The 26633-nt window shown below is 33.0% G+C and overlaps 2 protein-coding genes across 2 annotated transcripts in view; one reads left to right on the forward strand and one right to left on the reverse strand.

Annotated features, from left to right (window-relative positions):
* Positions 1-26633, reverse strand: part of LOC140750244 (uncharacterized) — a 284412-nt gene that overhangs the window by 164318 nt on the left and 93461 nt on the right. The gene's annotated exons all lie outside the window — the stretch shown is intronic.
* Positions 901-24383, forward strand: LOC140749984 (uncharacterized). Its single transcript, XM_073083259.1, has 2 exons — positions 901-1098; positions 20425-24383. The coding sequence occupies exon 2, from the start codon at positions 20425-20427 to the stop codon at positions 21508-21510; it is 1086 nt and encodes a 361-aa protein (XP_072939360.1). The 5' UTR covers positions 901-1098; the 3' UTR covers positions 21511-24383.

Below are 26633 nucleotides of genomic sequence, written 5' to 3' on the forward strand. Positions count from 1 at the left end.
ATGACTCAGACATTAAATGATTTGTCCGGTCATCTCTATGGAAAACAATTCGTGGTCCAGCGATTTTATCTTAAGAGGTAGACGTAAAACTGATCCAAGTACATAATAGCAACGGTGCCGTTTGAGCATATATTATAATGAAAGCTACGCTATCAAATCATCGTAGGCGATCAAGGGAAACGCCAATGTGCCCTCCGTTCTTCACTATACTACAATAGAAATAAAGCAAGAAAAACATTTATTTCAGTAAACATCTTACATAAGAAAAGCTACAAAAAGCTACAGTACTTTCCGTCCATCTCACACAAGAGATTTGACTTTAATTATTAAAAATTATCTCTAAAATAAGAAATTGTACGTATATATATAAAAAAATGAGGAGTCAATTCCACAAAGAATTCCTTTTAACTTTCCATTAGCTGAACCGTGATTATTAATATATTACATTCACAGTGTTGGACATAAGTATCGATAAGAAAAAAATAAGGTCTAATAAATTAATTTCACAAGGTTTTGTAGAAAAATGTGTAGGTTATTTTTACAATTTGTTCCATCACCATTATGGAAAACGATGACTAACTGATATGAAATTTCATGTTAACTTACGTCAATTAGATTCAAGCTAATTAAGTAGGAAAACCAAAAGATCCTTTTTTTTTGTTTGCTGGAGAACAGTTATTTATAAATAAAATTTTAAATAGTAATCAACAAAATAATTTCTATTATAGAACTATAGTGGCAATAAATTGTTATATAATGATGGAAATTGTCTTCTTTTATAATAAATTTCATTATGTAGAAAAAATCTGTAGTTCTTATCGGTAAATATCGCTTCGCACGCCAACCAGTGGACGGAGGCCTGTCAATATAACTCTGTATATACTACTACATGTATAAGGCAGGCCGCAGCGCGCGCGCCGGCAGTGTGTATCTAATCTTCGAAGCGAAGTCTTTGCAGAATTTTTAAATAAAATAAACAAATGAATTCGCATTGAACCGAATCACGTAAACACATAAAATATTGGGAAATGCGCTTTGCGTAACAAGTGAGTTGTGTGAGTTACTTGAAGTGCTTCTATTGAAGAAATCAAACACAAGGTGAGGATTCTTTTATTGAATATTCACAAAAAGTGCTAATGCCACAATCACTTCGTACATCTGAGTCAAGTAATAATATATTATACGTCAATTTGCTTCTAAAGTATTCATTTTTTCGGTCTCGGTAATTATAATCCTGACTTAAGTTAATAATAACTAAGTGACATATAATTACGAATACTTTGTGTGTAAGAGTGTAAAGATGTATTAAATAATTATGAATACTGATGTTTTTACATAATATATACAAATAAACATGGTACGTCTATTTACATTTGGGAAACAAAAAATATACGCATGCGGAGTTGCGACCGGAAGCCACATTACAGTTATATTTATTGTAGCAAAGGGGACAAAATAAATAAGGTTCAATGTACGTTGTACTCGCAGTGTATTAAGGCTAGTGTGTTCGTGTGAGAATATACTTCGCATCTATTTCTAATATTAAATCACATTATAGAGTAAAAGTTTTCGATAGTTATCGTTCATTTTTTAGGAAGTTTTCTTTGAGTATAGCGTATAGAGTTTCAATTTTTGGGAAGTTTACTATATGAGTATGAAGTGTACAGTCGTCTAAAAAAATTTTGAAAATAATTTTGTATTTTGGTAGCGACGACATAAATATACGGCAAAGCAAAAAAAAACATTATCTACATATATTGATATTTCGCTTTTTATACATAGAATATGTGTGGTAAGGTAGAACCTCTAGGGAGGTACCTCTACCAGGTGTAGATCCTCTCTTACACGAGGTATTTCAACTTAGTCGGCATGGGTGGCATTCCATGAGCGGCAGTGACCATTCATCATCAGGTTAACTGCATACTCATCTACTATCTATTTTTTTAGAATAGATTAATGAAGTAAAATAGTAAAATTTTTCAGAACGGTAATGAGTTTAATGCTTATTATTCCTCGTCATCGTCAACTGTTCATTAGTAAAGAATGCAGACAGACATTAAGCTCGCCTTTATATTAATGCGAATGCAAGAAGTAGTATTAAAACCTTTCCAATTGAAAAAATAAGCCAAACTACCAATAAAAACTCGAATTATAATTAAATTAATAATCAATACCCATAATATTATAATTATCTATTATAAATTGTACATGCAAATTAGCTAAGATTTATTGGTAGCTATAAAACACAATGATTATAAATACAAGTTTATTAATAAAAATAATATATATGTATTTATTACTTATAACACCAGCACAAGAGGCATTCTAATCTAGGACCTCAAGGATAGCATTGTCTAACCCAGATGTATACAAATCTATTATGGTTTAGGATAACTCAGGTGAATTTAGTCAACTAATTCAAAGATCTCACCGAATTCACACACTTCTATTAAATATATTATTTCTTTTAAACTCTAAATGAAACAATCTCCTAATAATTTTGTGCTAAACGTCGCACAAAATTATTAGGGCAATTTATATTTTTCATCCAATTTTTATCATAGCAATAAATATGAAGTTTGAAGTTTTAGTAAATATAAATATCAGAATATAACGTCCTTCAACTTTGAAATTTTGTCGTAATTTTACATTATTATTACTTATTTAATCGATATCGAAGGTTGTACGCATATAATACATACGCTTAGCATATTTTTAAAATATTATAAAAAAACAATAAAGACTATATAATACACTTCCGTTATATGAGTAACGAAAAAATATATTTTATTACATACATCGGACGTTAAAAATACATAATAATGGTTGCATAAAATAGTAAATTGATGGGCAGTAATTATAAATGTAGTTTTTTTTTTTAATTTTAATGCGATCTTAACCTCGACTATGTCACCACCGCCAATGGTTTTCAAGGTATAGTAAAGCAGAGATACTCAAGGCGTCTCTATTTAGTCACATTGCAGCATCTGTGACTAACCTCAGTTAAATTCTAATTAAAGGAGATGTTTCAAAATGTATGGGCTTCCGGCCACCTTTTGTACACTATACTAAAAACTAAGAAAACTTGCAAAGAACAATTCGTAGGGGTTCATTTTCTTCAAATCATGTTCGTTTAATTGTTAAAAAACAATAATTTACACTTAAACTTGCAACATAACAGTGGAAAAACATCATGGCGGTAATTATTACCGTAATAATGTCATCTGTCATTCTATTTTAACTTACTATATACATTATATACTTTTTAATATATTTTTACGCGAATGGGCGTAGATATATAAATATTGTATTGTATGTATTGAGAAACAATGCCTATATTTGATAAACATTAATTATATTTACTTTCATAAATCTTGACTTAAAACAAACATACCAAAATATGTACTTCTATACCAATTTATTTTAGTTAAAAAATTTAAGTGTGTAAATAAAACAACTTTAAGTACACATTTGATAATATTTTACTTATTCTTCACTTAGATACATTATTTATTCATTTTCAAAATCTTCCCTTATCAATATTTTCATCCAATCACGTAGCAGGTTGTGTAATATCCTGTGACGAGCTCAGCCCAAACATCAAACAATGGTCATAATGTGAGCGCAACTACCTACGAGTACGGTTCGTTGCCCAGCGATACAGTTGCAATAATAACCGATTATTTTGTCATCCCAAGAATGTCCTTGTCTTGCTATTGTAATTATCTAAAAGAAGAGAAATGTAAAAAGATTAGCTTCTCTAGTTTAAAATTATTAACGATTATTTCACGATTAATACAACTAACTGATGTATATTTTACCTGATGATATTGAATCCTTGTCAACACAATCCACAGCGATCGCACGAAAATCACAAGAGTCCATAAAACGTAAGCTGGGTAAACAAGTAAGGTAGAATCAGTCCAAAATCGTAAGCAGCACAGCGCAGAAACATATTCAGGATTAAAATGGAATCTTCTCATCAGTACATATTTATTCAACGTTTACATTGGAGTCCACTATTATATTATTATAATACGTATATATCCACTTTTACACATATCAAATTGACAACTTCTTCTTTTTAATTTGACATGTCACTTACATCTATAAAACCAGATACTATTTAAATGGTGGTTTTGTTATAATTATTATAAATAAATTAATTAAATTCAGAAATAATGACGGGATACCCAAAACAAAAGCCAGGTTGTAAAGTACTAAGGTAACAATAACTTTACGACAAAAACAGCGAAATATTGAATTACCGACATCCAAAGAGTATAGTAACCTATGTGTGGGGTACACATAGGTTCCTGACCGACATCGACAGTTTTGAAAACTTGACATTGACAGTATTCCGCCATATTTAATATTTCAATGAGGAATGCTTATTTTAAATATTTTTAAACAGGAATACTTCAGGTTATCAAAATATATGTGTATTTTTCTTCATTTATACAAATTATTCGTGTTTTTTAGATATAGTGTACATGAGATGGCCGAAAATGAAACATCTCCTTTAGAGTTGACTTACAGTATACAGGGTGAATTTTTCAAATGGGCTTTCAGGGCCAAATCCGAAACTATAAATGATATGTATTGTCTTAAAAATGAAGCTTTTCCTCCAGTTTGCCATTTATTATTATTTCCCAACCTTTGGAATCCCAGAATTTGATCCTTATAAGCGACACTCCGACACTATCCTATGGCTATGGAAAAGAGATTTTGAAAAACTAATGATGCAGTTTTAGTTTATATAAAAATCGGCCTCGTAATTCCTTTCACCATTTTTCGCTTATCCTTATATTTTCGGATTTGGCCCTGAAGGTCTATTTGAAAAATTCACCATGTATATGATATACCTACATATCTGATATGGATTGCATTGTTATTTGCTATCAATATTTACAATAAATATCTTTAATCTAAATAATATCTTTTATCTTTCAATTAACCTTTCCGAAACTAATTTAATGATTGCGGCCCTGTTATCATTAAAAGCTTAGAACTATTACAATAATTAAATTGTCTCACTAACAAATCCTATTAACATCCTGTTTGTAAAACAGTATATTTTCTCGTCAATGGGAGAGACCGGTTCCCAATGACGTACATGGTTAAAACTACGTCCCGTTAACGTTTGAATAGGGTATTAACTACTGTATATAATTAAGACTGAAGGGGGGATAAGAAAATATGGTGTATAATATAATTGATAGAAATAACTTATCTAAAATATCTGCAGTCCCATTTTGAAAGGTGGTAGAGCCATGTGGTTCTATAGGTAGGAGAGGTACGACCTCCGCCGTCATTTTTGGAGCAGTTCTGTGTTTCGGTGGGAAGGTGTAGATATTTGCTGACTTATTCAGGTAGCGATCATGGCAACGCATCTATGACCGGCTTTAGGTAGAACCTATTCTATATCGAGTTGGTCACAAAATCCATGTTTCGCAGTGATCGTTGATTCTGTCAAGATTCGAACTTATAATTAAATACGCCTTCACCTACTCGTATAATAACATAGAAGATTTGTTTCGTATGTTTGTAAGATATGTCCACATTTTCAATAATTCATTTCCATCATAGATAGTCTGATCTATGCTAGTTACTGCATTTACTGTACTGTAATTACTGCATTTTGAAGGTGGTAGAACCCTTTGTGGTTCGACTCCGGCGGCACCACCGCCACACCTATTTCAACCTAATAACAGCAGTGTTAAGCGCTGCTGTGTTCCGGTTTGAAGGGTGTGGTAAGGGAGACAGACTTTTCCGAGGCGTTCCAACTTAGTCCTCAGGGGTAGCGGCGCATCTGTGGCCGACCTCAGGTAGGAATATCTAATCCTATCTGGGGTTGATTACAGATGTCCATGGGCGGCAGTAGCCACTTACCAACAGGTGGACTGCATGCTCGTCTGCTACTCTTATATTATAAAAAAAAAAAAAAAAAAAAATTACCTTACCCCTTACCCCTAAATACACGTTTTTGCCAATAAGACCATAATTAAGATAATGTTAAAAAACAAAGGCGTTGAATTTTTTCATAACCATTCATTAAAAACAGGATATACTAATACGATTTTTTCGGTTACGTTTTTTATTAAGTTTGCATAACGTTATTTGCGGTTTACTTAGTCTAAGAAATGTGAATGACTGTTCAAGTTTGTAATAAAAATTTAATATTATTTTTTAAAGGTTGCACCAAAAAAATTAACGTACATTTAAAAAATTATAAAACTCTTTGTGGTACGAATACGACTCCACTTGTTTCTCGCTTAAGGTAGAAACAGCAGTCGCTACCTCTAATTAGAATAGAGTAATTCACCAAGTACGAGTGGACATCGCACATGGTGGCTTCCATAGCACCAAATGTTCATTATTTTTTACTTATTTTTATTCATTTTAAAGTAACTATATTAAAATACGTTTTATTGTTCTTATTTGTATTTATTATAATAGCAATTATAATAGTAAACGAATTGTAAAAATTTCAGCCGTCTTACTAGTGCGGTTTAACACTTAGATTGAAAAATGCCGGTTTGTTTTATGGAGACTCTCTTTAATCATCAACTCTATTTTATTTGCTGTTATAGTTGCCCCCGCATGCATGCATAAGCATCATCTGTAATTTCAAGTGTCTATCTATTACAGTTCCGGAAATAGAGCCCTGTGACAGACGGACAGACACCGAAGTCTTAGTAATAGGGTTCCGTTTTTACCCTTTGCGTAAGGAACCCTGAAAAGCCTCTGATTATCACATAAGGAATTGCACTTTGGACCTTCTGCTTCTATGCATTTGATTGTAGTCTTTAAAGCATTGCAAAATATTATTCAAGTACCTAAGTAATTATTCAAGTAACAGGTTTATCTATTAGTTTTATTAGTACAAAACATTTATTGATGATTATTGATTTATAAATACATACATCTTCTAACAGGTGTTACTATGATTGCAAACTTAATAATACCGTACTTAGTTATAGTATTGGAGAATCAGGGTTTCAATATTACTAAAGGTTTCTACATCCCAGGGTTGACTGGTAGAGAATGCCATCAGGCATTAAGTTTGCCCTTTTGTATATTTCTTCATAGAGGTGATGCAATAAATTTTAAATAAATGAATAAATAAAGTAACCCATATTAAACAATATAAATTCTGTAGTTTTCTTAAAAAAGTCATAGTAAAAACTAAATAATATTTCTATCTCCACGACAAACTTCTTATATCACATAGGTATAGGTTAGGTTAGGTTAGGTTAAATATTAGAAGACATTTTTATGATAAAGAGGTAAACTTGATTATATGCACTTATGTTAGTAGTTCGCTTATTGGCTTATTGTTCGCTTATGTTAATTGTTCGCTGATTGGATTGGATTTACATGTGAAAGGAAACTTAGTACATTAATCGATTTCAATGTCAGACAATATTGATACAAGTTGCAAACCATGAATCGTAAACATTGTTGCTATAATGGCTATAATCTAGAAATAGATAGACGTTCGTGCTACCGCAGTCAGATCATATATGTGTAATGGCTGTTAAATTTCCTGAATAATAAAGTCTTAAAACCAATTTTAACTATTTTTAAAATAACGGCGACTCAAAATTCCATACATTCAGTTTTCTTTAACAAATTCGTTCTATATCTTAGATTTTAACATTTGTTTTTCAGAAAATGAATAAAAAGATAAAATTAGGAGCTTTTACAAATTGCAGATTGTTACAACTAAATCGATGCAATAAATAATGATATACGAATAACAAAATCGTAATAGAGAGGCATTGATGGGACCTTTATTTATCTAAAAAGGTCTTTGGAGCAAGGGCAGATGCAAATACGATTTGTAGTACACAAACGACGTCTATCATACAATTATATCAATCTGCTACGGTTTCGTGACTTACTATAAGACGTCAAATGCTAAGCTTTATTGAACTGCAAAAAATGGCATTTATAATTATCGAATGTGTGTGCGAGTATATGTATATGTACGTCTTATTCTATGTGGCACGGGCTATGACTTAAACGATGAATCTTTATATATATATTTCTTATGTGCGTGTGTATGTCACTGAACTCCTCCTAAACGACTGGACTGATTTTGATAAAATTTGTTGTGTGTGTTCAAGGGGACTTGAGAATGGTTTCCGTGGGAAAAGGTTTTTTAAATTAATTTTTAATTCGTAAGTAGTTATAGTATCGGAATCTATGCATTTGATCAAGTGACGATCTTTAGCAAAGTTGTTGTCCAAGAGCTCGCGAGGGTTTGGGAGTTGGTAAGAGTTTTAGACAGATGGCACCACTGTCATTCCAATGCAGGTACAAATTTTCCGTTTTGTGAATGTCATATTATTTCTTAAAATGCGAGCGAAGCCGCGGGCACCACTAGTTTTATCATAAAAATGTCGTTAGATTCGTCTTAATAGCTGGTGACACTGACTGCATTAAAATTTCAATAAATCAAAATGGCCTCTACAGTTCGCTTGTTTTTAGCGCGGCATATAATTATGTGATTTTGCACGACTCATGATGCGAAGCATCAGAGAGTGCTTTACGATCGAAAAATTTTTTTCGCTTCATTTTGGCGGCTATTTTTATTATTATAGCCTTGATAGTTCACGGAATCAAGATATTTTGCATACTATTGTCGAGATAATTTAATGGAGATAAATTCCATACTTTTTAAAAATTGATTTACTGCAATAGAATTGGAAAAAAACACCAAAATAGGTCAAAAAAATTTCCTGTCCGTCATGTGTGAAACCTGAAAACACTGTAACTTGTGAAAAAATCCATCATTTGAGTTAATTTTTTTTTTTAATTCTAATCGACGATTGTAGGTCACTGAATGCGAATGATTAATTAATTCAGTGTCGTTTAATTGCAATTAATAAAAAACGAAAACTACAAGACTGTATATCTATATATATCCATGTAAAATTAACATGGATGTTGATATATCTATATCTATAGATATTATGTACATTTTATTACACCAGGGGCGCCTGTGCATCACTTTCCTAGTACAACTGTTTTTTTTAATTTTTTTTTTTCTTTTTTACTTTTTATTTTGCACGACTCATGTCTTTTTTTTTATATTGCATAATTAAATGAGCATTATGAGTCGTGCACTTTTGGATTTTCCAAACTTTACTGATTATATTTTTAAAATGTGCCTTGTCGTAACTTTGACGAGCAAAGCATATCAAAGACTGTAAGTGTGTGAATGTGTCATGGATTATTTCTAGGGAATTCATCTTCTTTTACTAAAAAACTGATCCTTAATAATTTTATTATACGGAATATACCTTCAGGGTTTTTATTGTTAATATAACCAATTAATTGTATTAATTAGAATAATTAGATTTTCATTGTTTTTTATAGTTAATATAACCAATTTCTTGTATTAATTTAAATATTTACCACACAACCAGCCGACATGTTGTTTTTATACATACTTGTATGATGATTATGCAAAAATGTTTTACCTTAAGCGTATGATGATGGCACGTGCTCACATATTTTCAAGTTTTCCTACCTGTTTATTGTAGTAATCTCAATATTATACCAATATTCCTGGCATATTACATACATAGGATTCCCCCTAAAACAGAAGTACCTACTAAATTACCTCACAACATCAATTAAAGGAGTTGCATAGCTTTTTGCTATTTCTCAATATAAATATACAATACTAATATGCGCTTATTTCTGTGCAACTGATTGCAATGATGCTGGGCACGGGTTTTTCCCAACAAACGGAGCAATTGTAACATAAAATATATACCTACCCCAAAATTATATGTATTGTATGCAATATATTAGCCACACTGCTACGAGATTTTCGTAGAGTAGTATGTAATTAAAGAAATATTTATTCATCAGTCTCATATACAACAATGATGGTACCATTAGCACTAGTTGTTCTTGTATGTACGGTCATGCCACCGTTACACCTGCCTAACGTATACCGACAATGAACCTTTGCTGTATTCTGCGATTTTAAGTGTAATTCCTTATGTACATCTGTTAACAGTGGTCACTTGACACAGCTAGAACCGTTAGATACTTTCGTGAACATAACAAAAGTTCCGCATAATAGAAGCTGAAACAAATACGAAGTCCAGCGGATGTAAAGTGGTCATTGACTTCTGTAACCAATTTTATATGAAACACGAGTCCTACTTGATAACGATAAAAGATGTATTGCTACTCTTAAGTCATTAAAAATGAACCTTCGTAAGACATTATATGCCTTATCACATACTTCAAACGGGAACGCAACATCACAGCTTCTGTTATTCAGGAACAGATGTAAATGTGACGTCGAAGAGTTGAACCACCTTTTCAAAACTATGTTTTCGTATGCATCCGTTCTCAGATTTTTTACTAAAAGTTTCGAAACATAAGGCAGCACTTTTGTTATTCAACTCCATAGCTCTTATAATTTTAACAATACGTTATGTGGGAAATTTTCTTATTTATATCCTTCTTGATTCGTTGCTAAGACAATTAAGCCACTAATATATTTTTAATTACAAGAGCACAATAGATTTTTTTCTTATGTTTAGAAATCAAGTTAGAAGCCAAAGTTATGCTTTGTTCATAGAATTAGATGAGTGAATGCTCTGATATTTGTTTAACAAAGCCGGTCATGGCTAATATTTGAGCTGATGAAAAGATATTACGATTTTACGCATTTTGAGTAACGAACTAATGGACTATGTGTTTCGTCGTCAACCCATTACTGTTCTACTGCTGGGAAAGGGTCTCCTCTAAGAATGAGAAGGATTACCTAAGATATAGTCCAAGGCACTGGCCACGTGCGTATTGGTAGAATTCACATACCTATGACATTTTTTAAGTAAATCTCTCAGGTATGTTCCCGTCGTTGTTAAAGCAAGTGATAATTAATTTCTAATACGTACATAATATTGAAAAATCAGAGGTCCATGCCTGGGATTGGCTGCTTATATGCACCTATATGTATATGCGCCTTATAAAGTGGGAAACGAAATTAGCCGCGCAACGGATTCCATCTATATAATATCATTTTCATGTGTTAAGAATATGCAAAGTAGCCACGTTTTTGCATATCATGATAAAAGATATCACGAAAAAATGTCTGAGATTGAAAAAACGTGTCTTCAATTCCTTACCGAGTCAATGCATCGAATTAGGAAAACAGTGATATGAAACACAGCGGTCACCATACCGGTTTCCTAATGTATCCTTGCGTCAAAATCACAAATTATATAATGTGATTTTATATTTATTTGGAACAGGTATATTATTTAAAATTAACAGCGAATCCTTTGTAAAATTTATTAAAGACTTCAAGGACAAAATAAACTGGAAATTTAAAATAATAATTTTAATATATTGATCATAATGGCACTAGTACTTAGGTTAAAATTAAACAGACATTTCTTAATATTCAGATATATGCAAAAGCAGCCATGATTCAGTGAGTTGATAAGAAGATACTTCAACAAAACTCAAATTACTACTTGTCACTTGCTTTAATATCGAAGAGAAATACGTCACGTGCTCCATAATGGTCTTAAATGTGTGTAGTGTACCAATTTACTCTCAACTGTCCATGTCACGCTCATTCTGTAAAAACCCATACCTACTAGTGGAACGGTAATCAGTCTGTTGATAAAATGCGCCATAGTATATAAGATTCGAATTATTCAACTTTGATTACTTCTTCTAGTGCTAAGAGCAAAAAGTACCTTATCATGTTCCGAACAATCACTTCTAATTCACCGTGAAACTGTCGACAAGATTGGGTTAGGTATAACACGCAAAGGGTCCCGGGTTCGATCCCCGGCCAGACCGATATCTAAATGATGAATATAGATTTCTGTGTCTCGGTCTGGGTGTTTGTGTATTTGTCTATGTGTGTTTCCATGGCACCCACGACACAGGGAATCCTAGTGTGGGGCTGTGAGTGTAGAAAGCGTTTATTTATTTATTTATTTAACAGGCAAAATCATCATCTTAACTCAGTTCTATCCACATGTACAATCCAATAGGTTAACAGTAATACATAAGTAAATGGAATAGTCGTATGTTCATTTGGAAGGTGGTTGAACCCTTTGTGGTTCTACTCTGGAGGCAACAACGCCAATTTTCTGCCTAATAACAGCAGTGTTAAACGCTACTGTGTTCCGGTTTGGAAGTGGTAAAGGTGACATAAGTATGTCTACCTCGCATACGAGTATGTATGTGAGGTAGCTTATTTCTTAAACGTAGCATCGCCTCTTTGGTTGACCGGACTCTTATTTTATTTAGGGTTGATAGCCACGCTTGTTCGCTACTCCTACAGCTTATTTAGAAAATTCTCGTGTCACAATGTTAGTTACCACACTCCTCCTAAACGGCTTTACCGATTTTCACAAAATTTTATATGCATCATAGTAGGTCTGAAAATCGGCTACTATCTATTTTATATACCCCTAAGTGATAAGGGTTGTTCACCCTTAACATTTTTTAATTTATATGGCAACACAACGTTTGCCGGGTCAGCTAGTTATATATAAAAGTCATTTTAACAATAGTACATAGGTACCTACATGCTACACTACTACTATATAAACATAGTAGAGAAAGGGTCATTAAACCTCTATTGCCTCGTAAAGGCAACACATCAATGATATCGAGACATTGTCGCGTAATGGTAACATCAATTTATTAGAATTGGATGTACAATGTACATTGTAACGAATACATTGAAAAAGTTACAATACTGATGAATTTGAATGACTTTGTTACATTATCACAAAGTCTTCATTTGCCTAGTGGTTTAGAAACTTTCATACGAGGTTAATATCCCAGGCACACACCTTTAATTTTTAAAAATTATGTGCATATTAAAAATAATTATCACTTGTTTAAACGGTGAAGGAAAACATCGTGAGTAAACCTGCACGCCTGACGCTGTTTGTCCACCAACCACGATACCGAGCCGATACCGATAATAAATGACGGCGCTGAAGTAGCGTACATACATTTGCTATAGCAGCTTGTCCACCGAACGTCCGTCACCCGAGCACCGTCATCCCATAGTAAATGTATGTGTACGCTACTTCGGCGCCGTGATTAATTATCGGTATCGGCTCGGTGACGGTGCAGTGGACAAACAGCGTGAGAGTTCGAAATAAACTCAAGGGTGTGAAATTTACCTATTTACCCCGCCAGCGTGATGGAGACTCTTATCCAGTGAGACAGTATTTAGTTGACTAGGCAGTTACTGTTTATGCAATGCTAGATTCAACAGCCATCAGCTTATTTAATATGAGAACGAGTTTTTAATTATTAATATTTAAATGATTATTATATAAAATATGTACTTATGTACATTTAGTCATTCTATACATACATATAATATGTACATAATAGTTCGCATCCAAAGATAACCTGACCGAAAAAGATTATAAGAATTTAACTACAAAACATTTTAGTTATCATTCTCATATTTACAAATGATGCTATATATACAATACAAGTGCAACAGTACGAGCTTCATATTATCATATCACAATAAATTAATAAGAACGCAAACAACCTATTAATAGAGCAATTAAAATCTTTAGTGAAGAGTTCTTATCACTTTGAGATGTCATTCGAGCGACAGTGTACATATAATACATTACCGACAGCCCGTCCTGACGAATGTCGCCGACTGTCGCCAGCAGTCGCTCATATCAGGCAGCGACAGTCGGCAGACGGTGGTAAGAATGGCGATCTGAGATCGATTATTCGAAGAATCGATGTTTTGGGCAAAAAAAATATTATTTTAATCGTGAATTGATGTTTCATCCTAGAAAATTGAAAGTCGATCTTTTCGAAGTTGGTTATAGACATGTGTATGTTGTGTTATAGAGATTTTTTACTGACAGAAAAAAGTATGTCTCAAATAGATGAGGCGGAGGTGCCAGAGTAATACAGAGGCTACTACCACTTTTATACCCCTAAAGATTTCCAGATTTTTAAAAAGGTGAAGAAACAAACGACCTTTGACGACACTAAGTGGTCACAGCAGCCTCGATGGGCATTTGTAAACAATTCCATATAAAAGAAGGGTTCTATCTTAAGTCCATCACAGATGCTTTGTCACTCTTGAGGACAATCATTGTCGCCTCAAATATATTGCCCGTACTAGTACTTTATCTAATCTATCTATCTATCTATCAAAAACCAAATCTTTAGTTGGTGATACAAATGGTATCTTAATTTTATAAATGTCTTAAGTACGATCGACAGAAGTGAATGATGTATAGTCCGCGCCAAACTTCTAGTCCGGTCTGAAGTTGTTGCGAGCAGGTGTAGTCATACAATTTGCTATGGCGACGCGATTCCTTTATATATTCAGAGCAGACTAGCAGTTTTACGCGGACCTTACACACATCAATAAATAGGATATTTTTATTACAAGAATTATCGTAATCATGGCATAGAGTTCAATGAATCTATGTAAAAGTCATTTATAAATACAAAGACAATACATTAATATACACGCTATAACTGAGATCACTACTTCAGTTAAACCCATTTGACATTAATGTATATCTGTCATGCGCTGTTGTCTTATTACTACGCTTTTATTAGCTTGACTTATATGTATTTAACTCGGTGAACTTTTTATCCACTTTACACAGTCAGTCAATTCAAATTTTTGAGCAATTATTAAGAACAGATGACAATCTACGATTTTAATAGCTTAGTCCCATTGTCCTTATAAGGATTAACGATTTTCGAGGTGGTTTTCGAAATAGGTGGCGCCGTGGCTATGTGGTGCGGACTAAATCTAACTAATTAGCCAAGTGATGATGTTATCGATCATTTAGTGTATGACAATGTTACTAGATTGCAATTATTACTTATGTAGTTTGATTAACTATTAAAGTGTAGTGTTTAGTTTTTTAAACCGTAATTTATAGCTTGCGGGTATCTTTATATTGCAATTTAGTATTATATAGCATGTCTATGAAGAGTCTAACTTAGGCATACATAATCGAGTAATATTAATAAATACTACAATCGAATTGAGAGCTTTTAATCTGACTTCAAGTAAAGGAGTAGGTCCTTTACTTGACGTCAGTTCAAAAGCAAAATATCGACATACTCGTACTTATATCAATAAATTGTGTAATAATGTTACTAAGTAATATTCTAATGTCTTCTTTCACTTCTATATGAATAAGTTAGCCCCTAAATTATCTTCTTTTAGGTATCTCGAATTAGCATGACTGTCAAGTAATTAGGAAGTCCATTATTTTTGCTCTAAACCGTGACCACATCATGTTAATGCAGCTAATATGCTAAGCCTCAGCTGTCATGCAAATTAAGATCATTACTCATATTTTCCGTCACTTTATATGGAGCGGGTGTAACAACCTATAGTGCGATTATAATGTAGCTAACTAACAGGTGTATCGACATATACAACGACTCTCATAAAAGTTTATCTATAGAGGAACAATCTCCTTGTAGATTGAAGGAAAATCAGACAGAAGACAATCTAGAAATTATCTAACACATAATTATTTTTTTGGAATCAATTTTAGAGAAAGTTTTAGGTTCATGTTAATCGATTATAATTATTGACTGCGCATTAAAGATGTAACAAATAAATTTCATTTTATCGACGTTGTAAGAATGTTTCAGGGAGGGTAAAATCGAGATAGCCACTGATTCATGGACCTATGGGCTTATAAAACTAAACTCGACATTTATTATTATATTTTATCTGGACAGAAATAAAAGTCATCCGTGAATCATGAGTCCTCCGTACAAGACATGTTACCACTATATTACGGCATAGGCACAGACCGTGTTTTTATAGGCATATAACAATCGACTAAAACACAAAAAAGAATTACGTCCATAAGAAAAACTAGTAAAACCAGTCTATAAAATGAACGACGAAACGAATATTTTAAATCACTTTTATATCCGATATCGTGGATCTAGCACATCTTTTAATTGAAGTGTGATCTCTGTTGCTTATAGCCGGATCTCACGCACGACCTTAAATATGGTTATTAAGTTATTTTAATATGTGTTTTATGGACTTTGTTCAGAGGAAACCCGTTATAACCAATGTAAATATTTTTGTCCTTCACAAATATTCTGCTCACATAATACATCCCAATACAATCTTCAGGGATAAAAATATAGTAACAATTTAATTTGTAAATTGTGAGTATATAATATAACAAAAATATGCATTCAAACATAGTAAAAATCTGGAGCAAATCTTACAGCTATAATGTCTTATAAATGACTTATTCCATTTAGGTTATTTTCAAAAATCCACGTGTGGTGACGACCTTATAATATCCATTATTAAAATGTGGTATATCTTGCCAAACAGGTTTTTGTCAATTGAAAGAAGGCAACGTTGGTACGTTGTATTTATTAATGTAATATATTTGTAACGTGATATTTATAAAACGAACTATCGTTTTAAACGAAATACTCAATCTAGTAATAAATAGTATATAACTCATGTCTGTATAGGGTGGATTACATGTATGGTATGGAATGAAATAAAAATATATTGTTTTAAAATAGTTTTGTGATATAATTATTTACGTTTTTACCTTTTTTTATGAGGTTGTAATACCAAGCACACATCTAATGTATCTATGTTATGTGCAAAATACATGTACACTTTTTAAATAGTCACGGACGGTTCCACGATATAGTTAGATATATGAGGCAGTAACGACAAATTTATCTTAGAGGTACCCTGCTTGTCTATAAACGGAACCATAACAAGTGAAGGCCACGGCAAACAGTAGCAGATTGTTGCCCTAATGATGGCTGTGGTAGTAACGTTGCCTTGGGAATAAACCCAGTATGTTTCTCTGAGACATTTTTACTGTTCTTTGTTTATGTTTATAATACGGTTACTTAACGGTCTTTGAATGTAATTAAGGAAAGATTCTCGGAATTAATGATATGATATTTTCACTTAGAATTTTTATTAATTTTTGTAATAACTTTCTTCAAAGTAAGTATTCAAAATTTACATAGGGACAAAGGGATTATACTATAAAGTACAAGTATTTTTGGTTCGAAATTTTATAATTATCTAGGTCCTTTAAAAAGATATGCATCAAACCTAATGCTTATTTCAATTTTAAAGATTCCAACTGTATTTTGGTAACAGAAACAGGATTAAAATGTGTTTCTTTAAAAAACAGCTATAAATCGAGATAATGAATTTTAATGGTCCGTTGCTATTATAATATTTATGAAAAAGGTCAACCTTAAATCTAACACTTAGAAGAAGTTAAAAGTTCTATTCTAAATACTGTACTTATCCTATTTTTAAAACGGGTATTGGCAACACTTCGTTTGCAAAGGATTTTATTCTGAAAACGTATAACGTTAAATCAAATAGAAAGACGTCTTGGCTAGGGCTGAATTCGTTCTAGAATTTTTGGTCCAAGATCATAGTCAAATACTGATATGTAAATGTTTATTTCGCGTGAACAAACAGTTTAATACAATACCAACAAATCTGTTCTATACCTGTCAAATTAATGATGACCACAGACAATAAAGACCGTTGCAATTGTTATAACCATTCGTGTTGCATCAATGCACCATTCGCCATGCCATGTGGAGATCGCTAGATACAGTGCCAACGTACAAATCCATTATTTCGAACAATACAGATGATATCATTAGGATATAATTGAGAACGGACAAAATGGGCTCTGTATACATTAATCAGATTTTAAATCAGGTGCGTCATGCAAGTCAAGGGCGTAATTTGAATGTGTGTTGTCTTGCATTTTAAATTGCAAGGAATAGATTTAGTGCGCTAGTGTCGCAGATTTGTTGACAAGGCAAAGTCTCTCCCCTCTCCAACCCTTTTTAGGTTGACGAGTGGATATTGTTGATTAAAATAAAAAAATAGACTAAGGCTGGGTTGCACCGGATTAAAAGATTGCGTTATAATTGACAACAGCAATAACTTTGAGGATATTTATTTTATGTCGATACAATGTAAGTCTGTGTTGCACCAAGTTATTTGTCATTAACTTAGAGTGTCCCTGTTACCACGTTGTGTCCATCACCGTCGACGTTCAGCATGCGGAAGTTGAATCACTTTAAAAACAAAAACAATCACTTTATCCGACGTAAATGGACAGGTTAATGTTAGTTGTTATCTATGACTTCATGTTAACTAAAATGGTGCAACCCATGAATTGCCTTACTGTAGATTTAGGGCTTGTTAGGATTTTGTTAACGTTAAAATATATGTTGCAACCCGCAAAAACCAAAAAAAGTTCCACGGCTGGTGGTTGTGTCTATAAGTATGTATGTTAGGAATTTTGTAAAACACCATATCGCACATGCTAATGGCTGAAATATTAACCGCATTTGTGAGACGATATTAGTTCTTATGTAAGTATTTGTTCTAATTCTCAAATTCGATTTGGAATTCGTTTGCTGATTCCTATACAAAGTGGCTTAAATGGCACAATATTGACCCCAATTGACCACAAGGTCGTATTGGTTATAATAGTGCATAAATTACTTTATAATTCAGGAATGTTAACTGGTTTTAAATTAAAAATCTAGTTCCCACTCATCCAAAAAATTAGCGTGCACATAAATCTTTTGTCATTTGAAAAGTCCTATTTCTCTCCAATTACTTTTTTTTTTTAATATACTTATGTAGTAAGTAGATATTTTTGAAAACTATTTATTTTTAACGCTGTGTGTGTGTAACATATGTGTGTAACATTTATTTTTAAATTTTGAAATCAACCTCGTATCCTCTTAGCACTTAGCTATTTTATTTTTGTTAGAAATTACTAGACTGTGAAAAACCTTCACATTTGGTTATAATAGTTTTATTATTTAATGGTAATACCCTTTAGACTTCGGGAGTCATAAAAGTTAAAATTGAATTGACGTCAGCAAACTAAAGAGGTTTGCATAATATGTAGTATTATGTATAGGTACATTTATCTTATTTATCCTATATCAGACATGCCTTTACTTTGGCTTAATGCAGACATATTGACATTAAATTAGACTTACCATCTTAGTCTTAATTTATTTATTTTATTCCGGCTTTTACCTAAAATACATAAAAGCAATGATACGAATTGGATATAAATACATTAATTAGTGTAAACCGTCGAGTATCCTGCCAGCCTCTACCAGTGGTGGTGTGAGATTCGAGCACGGCGTTTAAAATTGCATCAGCCCGTTTGAACCAAATTTTAAGGTATTTAAAACATATATAACGTGTTGTGCGAAACTTAGCTGCGATTATATTTTGATTTTAGTAAAAAAAAATAACGTCTTCATCTATTGCTCACTTTCGACAATATCAGTTTTCTACTGTTTTACCGTCCAAATAATCATTAAATCAGAAATGTGTCTTTTATTGGCATCTTTTAGTGGCAGATTTATAACTTATCTCGGGTATATGAATAACTAAGGTGTGTTTTATTACTTGAATCACGAGTGCATGTAGTACTTACGAGTAGACATTATCTACTTCATGCATAACCAATTTGTTAATTAATAGATCTCTGGAAAAAATATACATACGTACGTACATTTTTTGTTTAAAGTAATTACTTAAGATGACATATGGTTACATTGTATAATTATTTTTAAAAAGCCGTGATAGCCTTAAGAAACTTGGCCTCTCGATCGAGGGTCCGAGGTTCAAATCCCAGGCACGCACCTCTGATTTAAAAAGTCGTATGCGTAGAAATTAATTATCACTTCCTTAAACGGCGAACGAAAACATCGTGAGGAAACTTGCATACCTGAGAGATTTATAAAAAAGAATCTCAAAGGTATGTGAAGTCTACCAATACGCACTTGACCATCGTAGTGGACTACGGCCCAATCCATATCATTCCAACCGTGCCCAGCAGTGGGACAATAATGGGTTAATGATGATGATTATTTTTATACGCATTAGCATTTGCTGAAGTTCATTTAAATAAAAAATATCCTACTTTTGTGATGTATCGAGGTCGGTCAAGATCCATTCTTGATCTACGCCTGTTGATTCTAGATTTACGCCTTGTAATAATCAATCTTAACTATCGGTTGCCTAAAAAATTTCGAAATTTGTCACTGTTTTCCACACAAATTATAACTTTGGAACTTTAGTAGGCAAAAATTGGTTAAAATTAATTTATTACTTACGGGCGTTATTGTATTAATCAGTGAATTTGTTAAATTAATAACAATGTTTATATCGAAACTATTTTTACAAGTGTTTTGCTAAAGTTTAAATTTGATTTCTCTACATATTTTACTTTCAAATTACCTTAATATAATAATTTTAAAGTCCGAAAGGAATCGTTTCTATCATAAATAACATTGTATCTTTAAATGTAACGTATAATATTTTATTTCCAGATGGCAAAACTTCTCTTCGTCCTCTTCGCGTTGTTGGCGCTGCAAATATATATTGAGGAAGCATCGAGTGCTGGATTGCATAAAGCGGACACAAAATTACAAAAAGATGCCAAAATTGAGGAAGCCGGACCAACACTGGACAGCATACCACGAGGGCAGTCTAGGGACAGTAATAATAACGATGGCATTAGTTCCCAAGGGCAACGACAAAAAAGGTTCTACAATTTCAACTTTGGTTTCACCCCATACGGTCCATTTAATCCCACTTATGTCAAAAGAGACAACTCCCCAGAAACGGACGTTTATGGCACTGAAGATCCTTTAGCACAGATTTTCAAACGTGTGCAAGACATATTAAATTACACCAGACAACAAGCTTTATCACCGCCGACTGCTTCTCACATTGTACCATCGTACATCCCTGTATTTTACATCCCACAATTTGGTTGCGGTTGCACTCCTGATAACAATCAAGGACCTAGCAATGACGAGGAACGCAACAAAGGGGACACTCCATTAGTGCCCTCTCCACCACTCACAACTACGACCATGCTTCCTACGATTAACCCAGCACCAGCAATGCCTCCTGCAAAAGATAACAAACCCGAAAACCCCACTCCTGATGACGATCCAAATAATACCGTACCGGCTTTCACCAGCAGGTTACCTGATATGCAAAACGAAGATGGCGCAAGACCTATTTCTTTTGAGCCCATAAAACCAGACAGGCCTTTAAGTAGACCTCCTCCTCCTGTGGACCACGGAAGTACTCAAGCCGGTAGCAATAACGAGAAAAACCTTGTATCTAGCCAAGATGCTCCTATTACCACCATGAGACCTCCTACAAGTATCAATAGCGTTCCTGCACAGCCGGATTTACCAACCAATGCGATACCAACGCTCTGTGATGGTGCAGTTCTAGTCTGTTGTCACCGGCCTGAAGTAACCTATGACTGCTTTGAGAGTCAAGGTTGTCCCGATCCGATGCCCTCAGACAATCCGTGCAATGAAAATGTCATTCTGAATGTCGTACGTAAATTTCAATATTATTACGCGAATAGAAAAAGCAGCAACAAATTATTATAATACAAACCTAGGATTCAAACTTGTTTGACTTGCGGATTTTATTGACCATTTATATGGTTTACGGGTTATCACTTGTGTTACCTCACCTTAATATGTTTTAATGACCTTGTATGTTACGTGAATAGGTGACAAATAGCTTCCGTTAATAATCCTATTGGCAACTAAAACAAGATAATATTCTGTTTAAAATTACTTCATCGTCTAACTTACATCCGGGGCTTTGAAATGCAAACCCTAAGAATAACATAATATTGTATATGTATCTAATAATAGTTGTATAAATTGTAAAGAAACAATTATAAGCACGCGTCAATTATTTTGATATTGCTAAAGTAATGCGCGAAGTTGATACTACTTGCAAGACAATGGCATAGGTAAGCGTAGGTGGCGTTGAATTTGCAGCTCCTTACACGGATAGATTAGCAAAAAAGATACTTATGTACAAATGGAGGATGTGGTAATAATTTGTCTTGGAAATGTTGTCGCCAATAAGCAAGGGTGCTTATCGTTTTTTTTGCCTCTGCTAAAGGGGGGGTTTAATGCACCCTATTTTTTTCCCTATGTACGCCTATGAGTATAGTTAAATTAGTAGCTCATGTGTTGCAGTAGTCAACACATTGATTTGTCGTGCAAAGTACAGTTGACATCTAAATAATGAATCTAGATTTGATCTGGATATTAGTTGTTCTGTGAGTGTGTGTTGACATAATAACAAAGGTGGTAGTAAGTATAGAACTTATTATACAATATTATGTTTATCTTTAAATCTTGTTAGTAGATTCTTAATGGCAAATTGTTACAAAACCAATTTACAATCATTAGGTTGTTAAATCATTTTAAAGGAGTAGTAATGCTAAAATAATAATTGAAACTAAGTGATGACTCTTATGACCTTAATAAGATATAAAGTTCAGTGGTTATTTTGTACCTATTTATAAAACTTGTTGTTTATTTATAGTATTATCATAAAATAAACCATATAATGTTTATGTGTATATGACAAATACTAATGATAATCCTTTCTGAGCTACTGAAAATCACATTCAGTATAGGTAAGAAAAACGACTTTAATCAATGATAGAAATTAAACTATTTAGTGTCTACAACGATTTTATATCGATATTTATTAACAAGAATGGGTGGTATTTACTTATGTGTTGGAGATTATTAGACTCATACAACGTTTGTCGAATCATCACGAAAATGCACTATGCATTTTGCAATTTTCATGCACTTTGCTACTCGCTCCTAGATGGCGCTGAAATCCATAAACTAATATCCCAATCAACAGGTTTGAACGGAAAAATAAATTGTATATCACATAATATGTACATACCATTCATTTTTATGTATAAATAATTATACACCGCCATGTAAGCCGCTTTATAAGTTAAATTATAGTTATAATTTAAATCTGTATTAATTCTTCCGACAACCAAAATATAAAGGTGATGAAATACATTATTTACAACGATAAGAACCCTTTTTAAATTCATGTTTAGTTTAGGATAATAATTTATTTTATAAGGTTATTTTATTATAAGAAATATTATTATCTATACTCTTTTATTGCTAGTCTTATATCACACTATCGCGTTATTGCTAAGGTTTTTATTTAAGTTATAGAATTAGCAAGCGACAATATAACTGAAGATGAGTGGTCGCTGTCTCCCTTGTATCTGTAACCAACTCCATATAAATCTGGAGTTCTAGTTAAAGTAAAAAGTAACAGGTGCCTTTCTTCTCTTGAGGACTTCGAAGGCATCAACAAATGAATGTGATCTACCACAGCTTTCAAAGCAGTGTAGCTTCACTATTATTTTTACTGCTTTTATGAGGTAGGTTTAAGTGCATATACCTAGATTATTTTGCGTATGACTGTACTGATACTAGTTCTGTCATAGACAAAGTTAAAATCTTACTTATTTTTACGCATATGTTTTTTCAACCATTACATCCAATGGAATGTAATGTATGATAGAACCAATCCAATTGGCCTTATGACATTTTAATGGACTATTACGGCTATTTGTTAAGTGTTACAAAATATTTTGTTTACTATCGGAGTGACGTCATATCGGTAGTAAAAACGCGACTAGAGTTTTATATATCAGAAAAACTGGTATAGTGAATTTTAAAATAAAATTGTAAATTGATAACGAATTGTTGTTATAGAAATAGAAAACCACGTCTGTTATTTGTTTTTTTAATGTATCATGAATATGTACTGTTTGTTTTTTCTGATTACCCAAGATGATAATAGCATTTAACTAAATATTTTTTATAAAGAGTAGAAGTAAATAACTAGCTTAGAATGGCGAATGTTGTAGTCAATATTGTCATACAATGTTCCTATAATTTTAAATAATACGTACATATAGCTTATTTTTCAGTTTTATAGTGGCAATTACTGTGTGATAACACATAATAATTATGAAATGATGATGTGATCTTTTGTATGTACTTCAATTAATATAGGTGAAAACCTACTTTGAAAAATAAATCTTTAATAATCATAAAAATACAGCTATGTCGAGTTGTCTGTCAAAATATAAAAAATATATGATTACCTTCATTAGTTAAAATTTGCTTATAACCGTTTAAAATAAATATTTTTTACCTAATTATTGTAACATTATATGTTTTACAACGATAACCTTAAAATAGTAATTTATAATTAAATGTTGTTACATGTACTATTTATATTGTAAAAGTTAATATATACGATACTCCTAGCAAAGTTGAGTGTGGAAACCAGGAATCAGTTGCTTCCTTATTTTAAGAATTATTTAAATTGTACTGCTTACAAAAAAAATCCTGTCGCTAGAATTCACTGTATATAATATTCTTAAAAATATATAAATTATATTCTACACGGTAATACTTATTTTTCCTATACTAAGATCATCCTATTCGTATTCCCAAAGTACCTATAAGAGTATAGGTATATATTATATTTCATTCCACCTGATTGTAAAATGCCAGTTATAATTAATCCCAGATAGAACGGGCATCGTACCTGATATTACAGATGCGTAGCTACCTCTGAGGACTAAGTTGTGACGACTCGTGTGAGTATCTTACTTACCACACGCTTCAAACCAGATACAAAAGCAGCAATGTTACTACGATCAGCTAGAAATTCGTGTTAATTTGGTGCTTTCGGAGACTAACCATTAAATGCTTTACCACCTTTGATGCTCTAATACATAATCCGTATCATAATCAACCCTCATTTGTCCCACTGTTGGGCTCAGGTGGAATTAGGTTTAAGTCATAGTTCATCACTTTTGCCAAGTGCGAATTGGTAGAGCTCACACCTTTAAGAACTATTTAAATAATTAAATAATTCTTATATATGATTTCTTCTGCCCTTAAAAAAAGTGGTAATTAATTTGTAATCGAAAATATGAAATTGTTTTTATACGTATAAGACTGTATATATACCCTAACTTGGATACAAAAATATCGTATCCAACCCAAAGCGAATCGAATCGGTCACAGCGAATCAGTTTATCGCTAAAAATTGCATAACGAAAGCGCCTGAAACTACAGAAAGTAAAATGACGTTTGCTAAAATAAAATATAATAATTTATTTTATTGATCAGTGTCAATTACTTTGATCAATGTTACAACATTATTGAAACTCTTGTTGAAAAATACCTAGCTTATACGGAAATCGGCTGTTAACATCGTAGCTAGGCTTATTAGTGCCCCGGGCAAGATTCAAGATTGCCCCGGGCAAGATTCAAGATTGCGACCCCGAAGACTTTTCCTAAAAAGCCTTAATCAATTAATTAAGTTTGAAAATTTTGTCGACCCTTTTTTGCAAAATTATTTCAAAGACTACTTTATTATGATTTATAGACGATAAATAATTTATGAAAGTGGGACGTTTTTTTTGCCGACGTCTATTTAAAATATAAATGATTTAGTTCATTTATTTATACACTGATTAGTCGGGCCGGCTGTAGTTTCACTAGTAAGTAATGATCATTGTGTATTTTATATATTCATTGTGGAAGGAAAACATGAAGAAAGAAACTGTATGTAAATTTCAACGGGTTGTGAAATCCAATTCTCATTTTAAGAGGACACTAAAGATGTAAAGGTGATAAAACCAGAATTCATTCACTGGGAATATACTACCTTCATAACAGCTATTTCCTAGTGTAAAACCGTTCTACGTTTCGGTGGAAAAGCTTGGACGCTAGATGACTTAAATATGAGAGGCTTCATATCCTCAGAAGTGGAAACATATGTGATTGGCTTCAGGCAGTTGATTGCACATGTCTATGGGCGACAATGATCACTTACGATCAGGTGGACTGCATGCTTATCGTGACTTCAATATTATAAAAATACACCTTAAGTCAGAACTGTCTCAATTTAAGAGGAATAAGTGTTTTTAATACGCTTTTATTAGCTTCAGACGTATGTATGTTAGTATGTAACGGAATCTTTGAACATGATTTTAACCCCCTTCAAAACGTCGGATTAACTTGAAATTTGGCATACTTATTAAGGACCGATGACAATACAATATTTTAAACATTCTGACCCGTTATCCTTACTAGGATAATCAGGATCAGCGATTTTTGTTTTCCTGAGACCCGGAAGGTCTGCGTTAAGACCAATAAAGGAATCTACCAGGCGCGCCGATCACCTAACCAGGTTAGGTTAGGTGACCTACCTGACCTACCTGACCTGACCTGACCTGACCTGACCTGACCTGACCTGACCTGACCTGACCTGACCTGACCTGACCTGACCTGACCTGACCTGACCTGACCTGACCTGAAAAGACCTGACCTGACCTGACCTGACCTGACCTGACCTGACCTCAACTTCGACGCGTCCGTTGTTAATAGCATCATGAAGCGGTGTCTCATCATCCTTATTCATTCAGCACTTCAACATCTGCACCTTCCTTTAACAAGATTTCCACTATTTCATTGTTCCCATTTCTTGCTGCCAAATGTAAAGGCATAAATGATTTCAGCTCATCGTCATAGTCACAACTTATATTATTAACTCGAGCTGTAAAATTAATTAAACTACTAACAGTTTTAAAATCTCTGCAGGCAGCAGCAACACTAAGAGAAGAAATTCTATAATTATT

The sequence above is a fragment of the Epargyreus clarus genome, unplaced genomic scaffold (assembly GCF_041222505.1).
Source record: "Epargyreus clarus isolate Ecla_fem2 unplaced genomic scaffold, WU_Ecla_fem_2.2 ptg000019l, whole genome shotgun sequence".
Lineage (NCBI taxonomy): Eukaryota > Metazoa > Arthropoda > Insecta > Lepidoptera > Hesperiidae > Epargyreus > Epargyreus clarus.

What these genes read in the sequence shown, in the direction of transcription:
- LOC140749984 (XM_073083259.1), top strand. Translation starts at nt 20,425, where the DNA reads ATGGCAAAACTTCTCTTCGTCCTCTTCGCGTTGTTGGCGCTGCAAATA.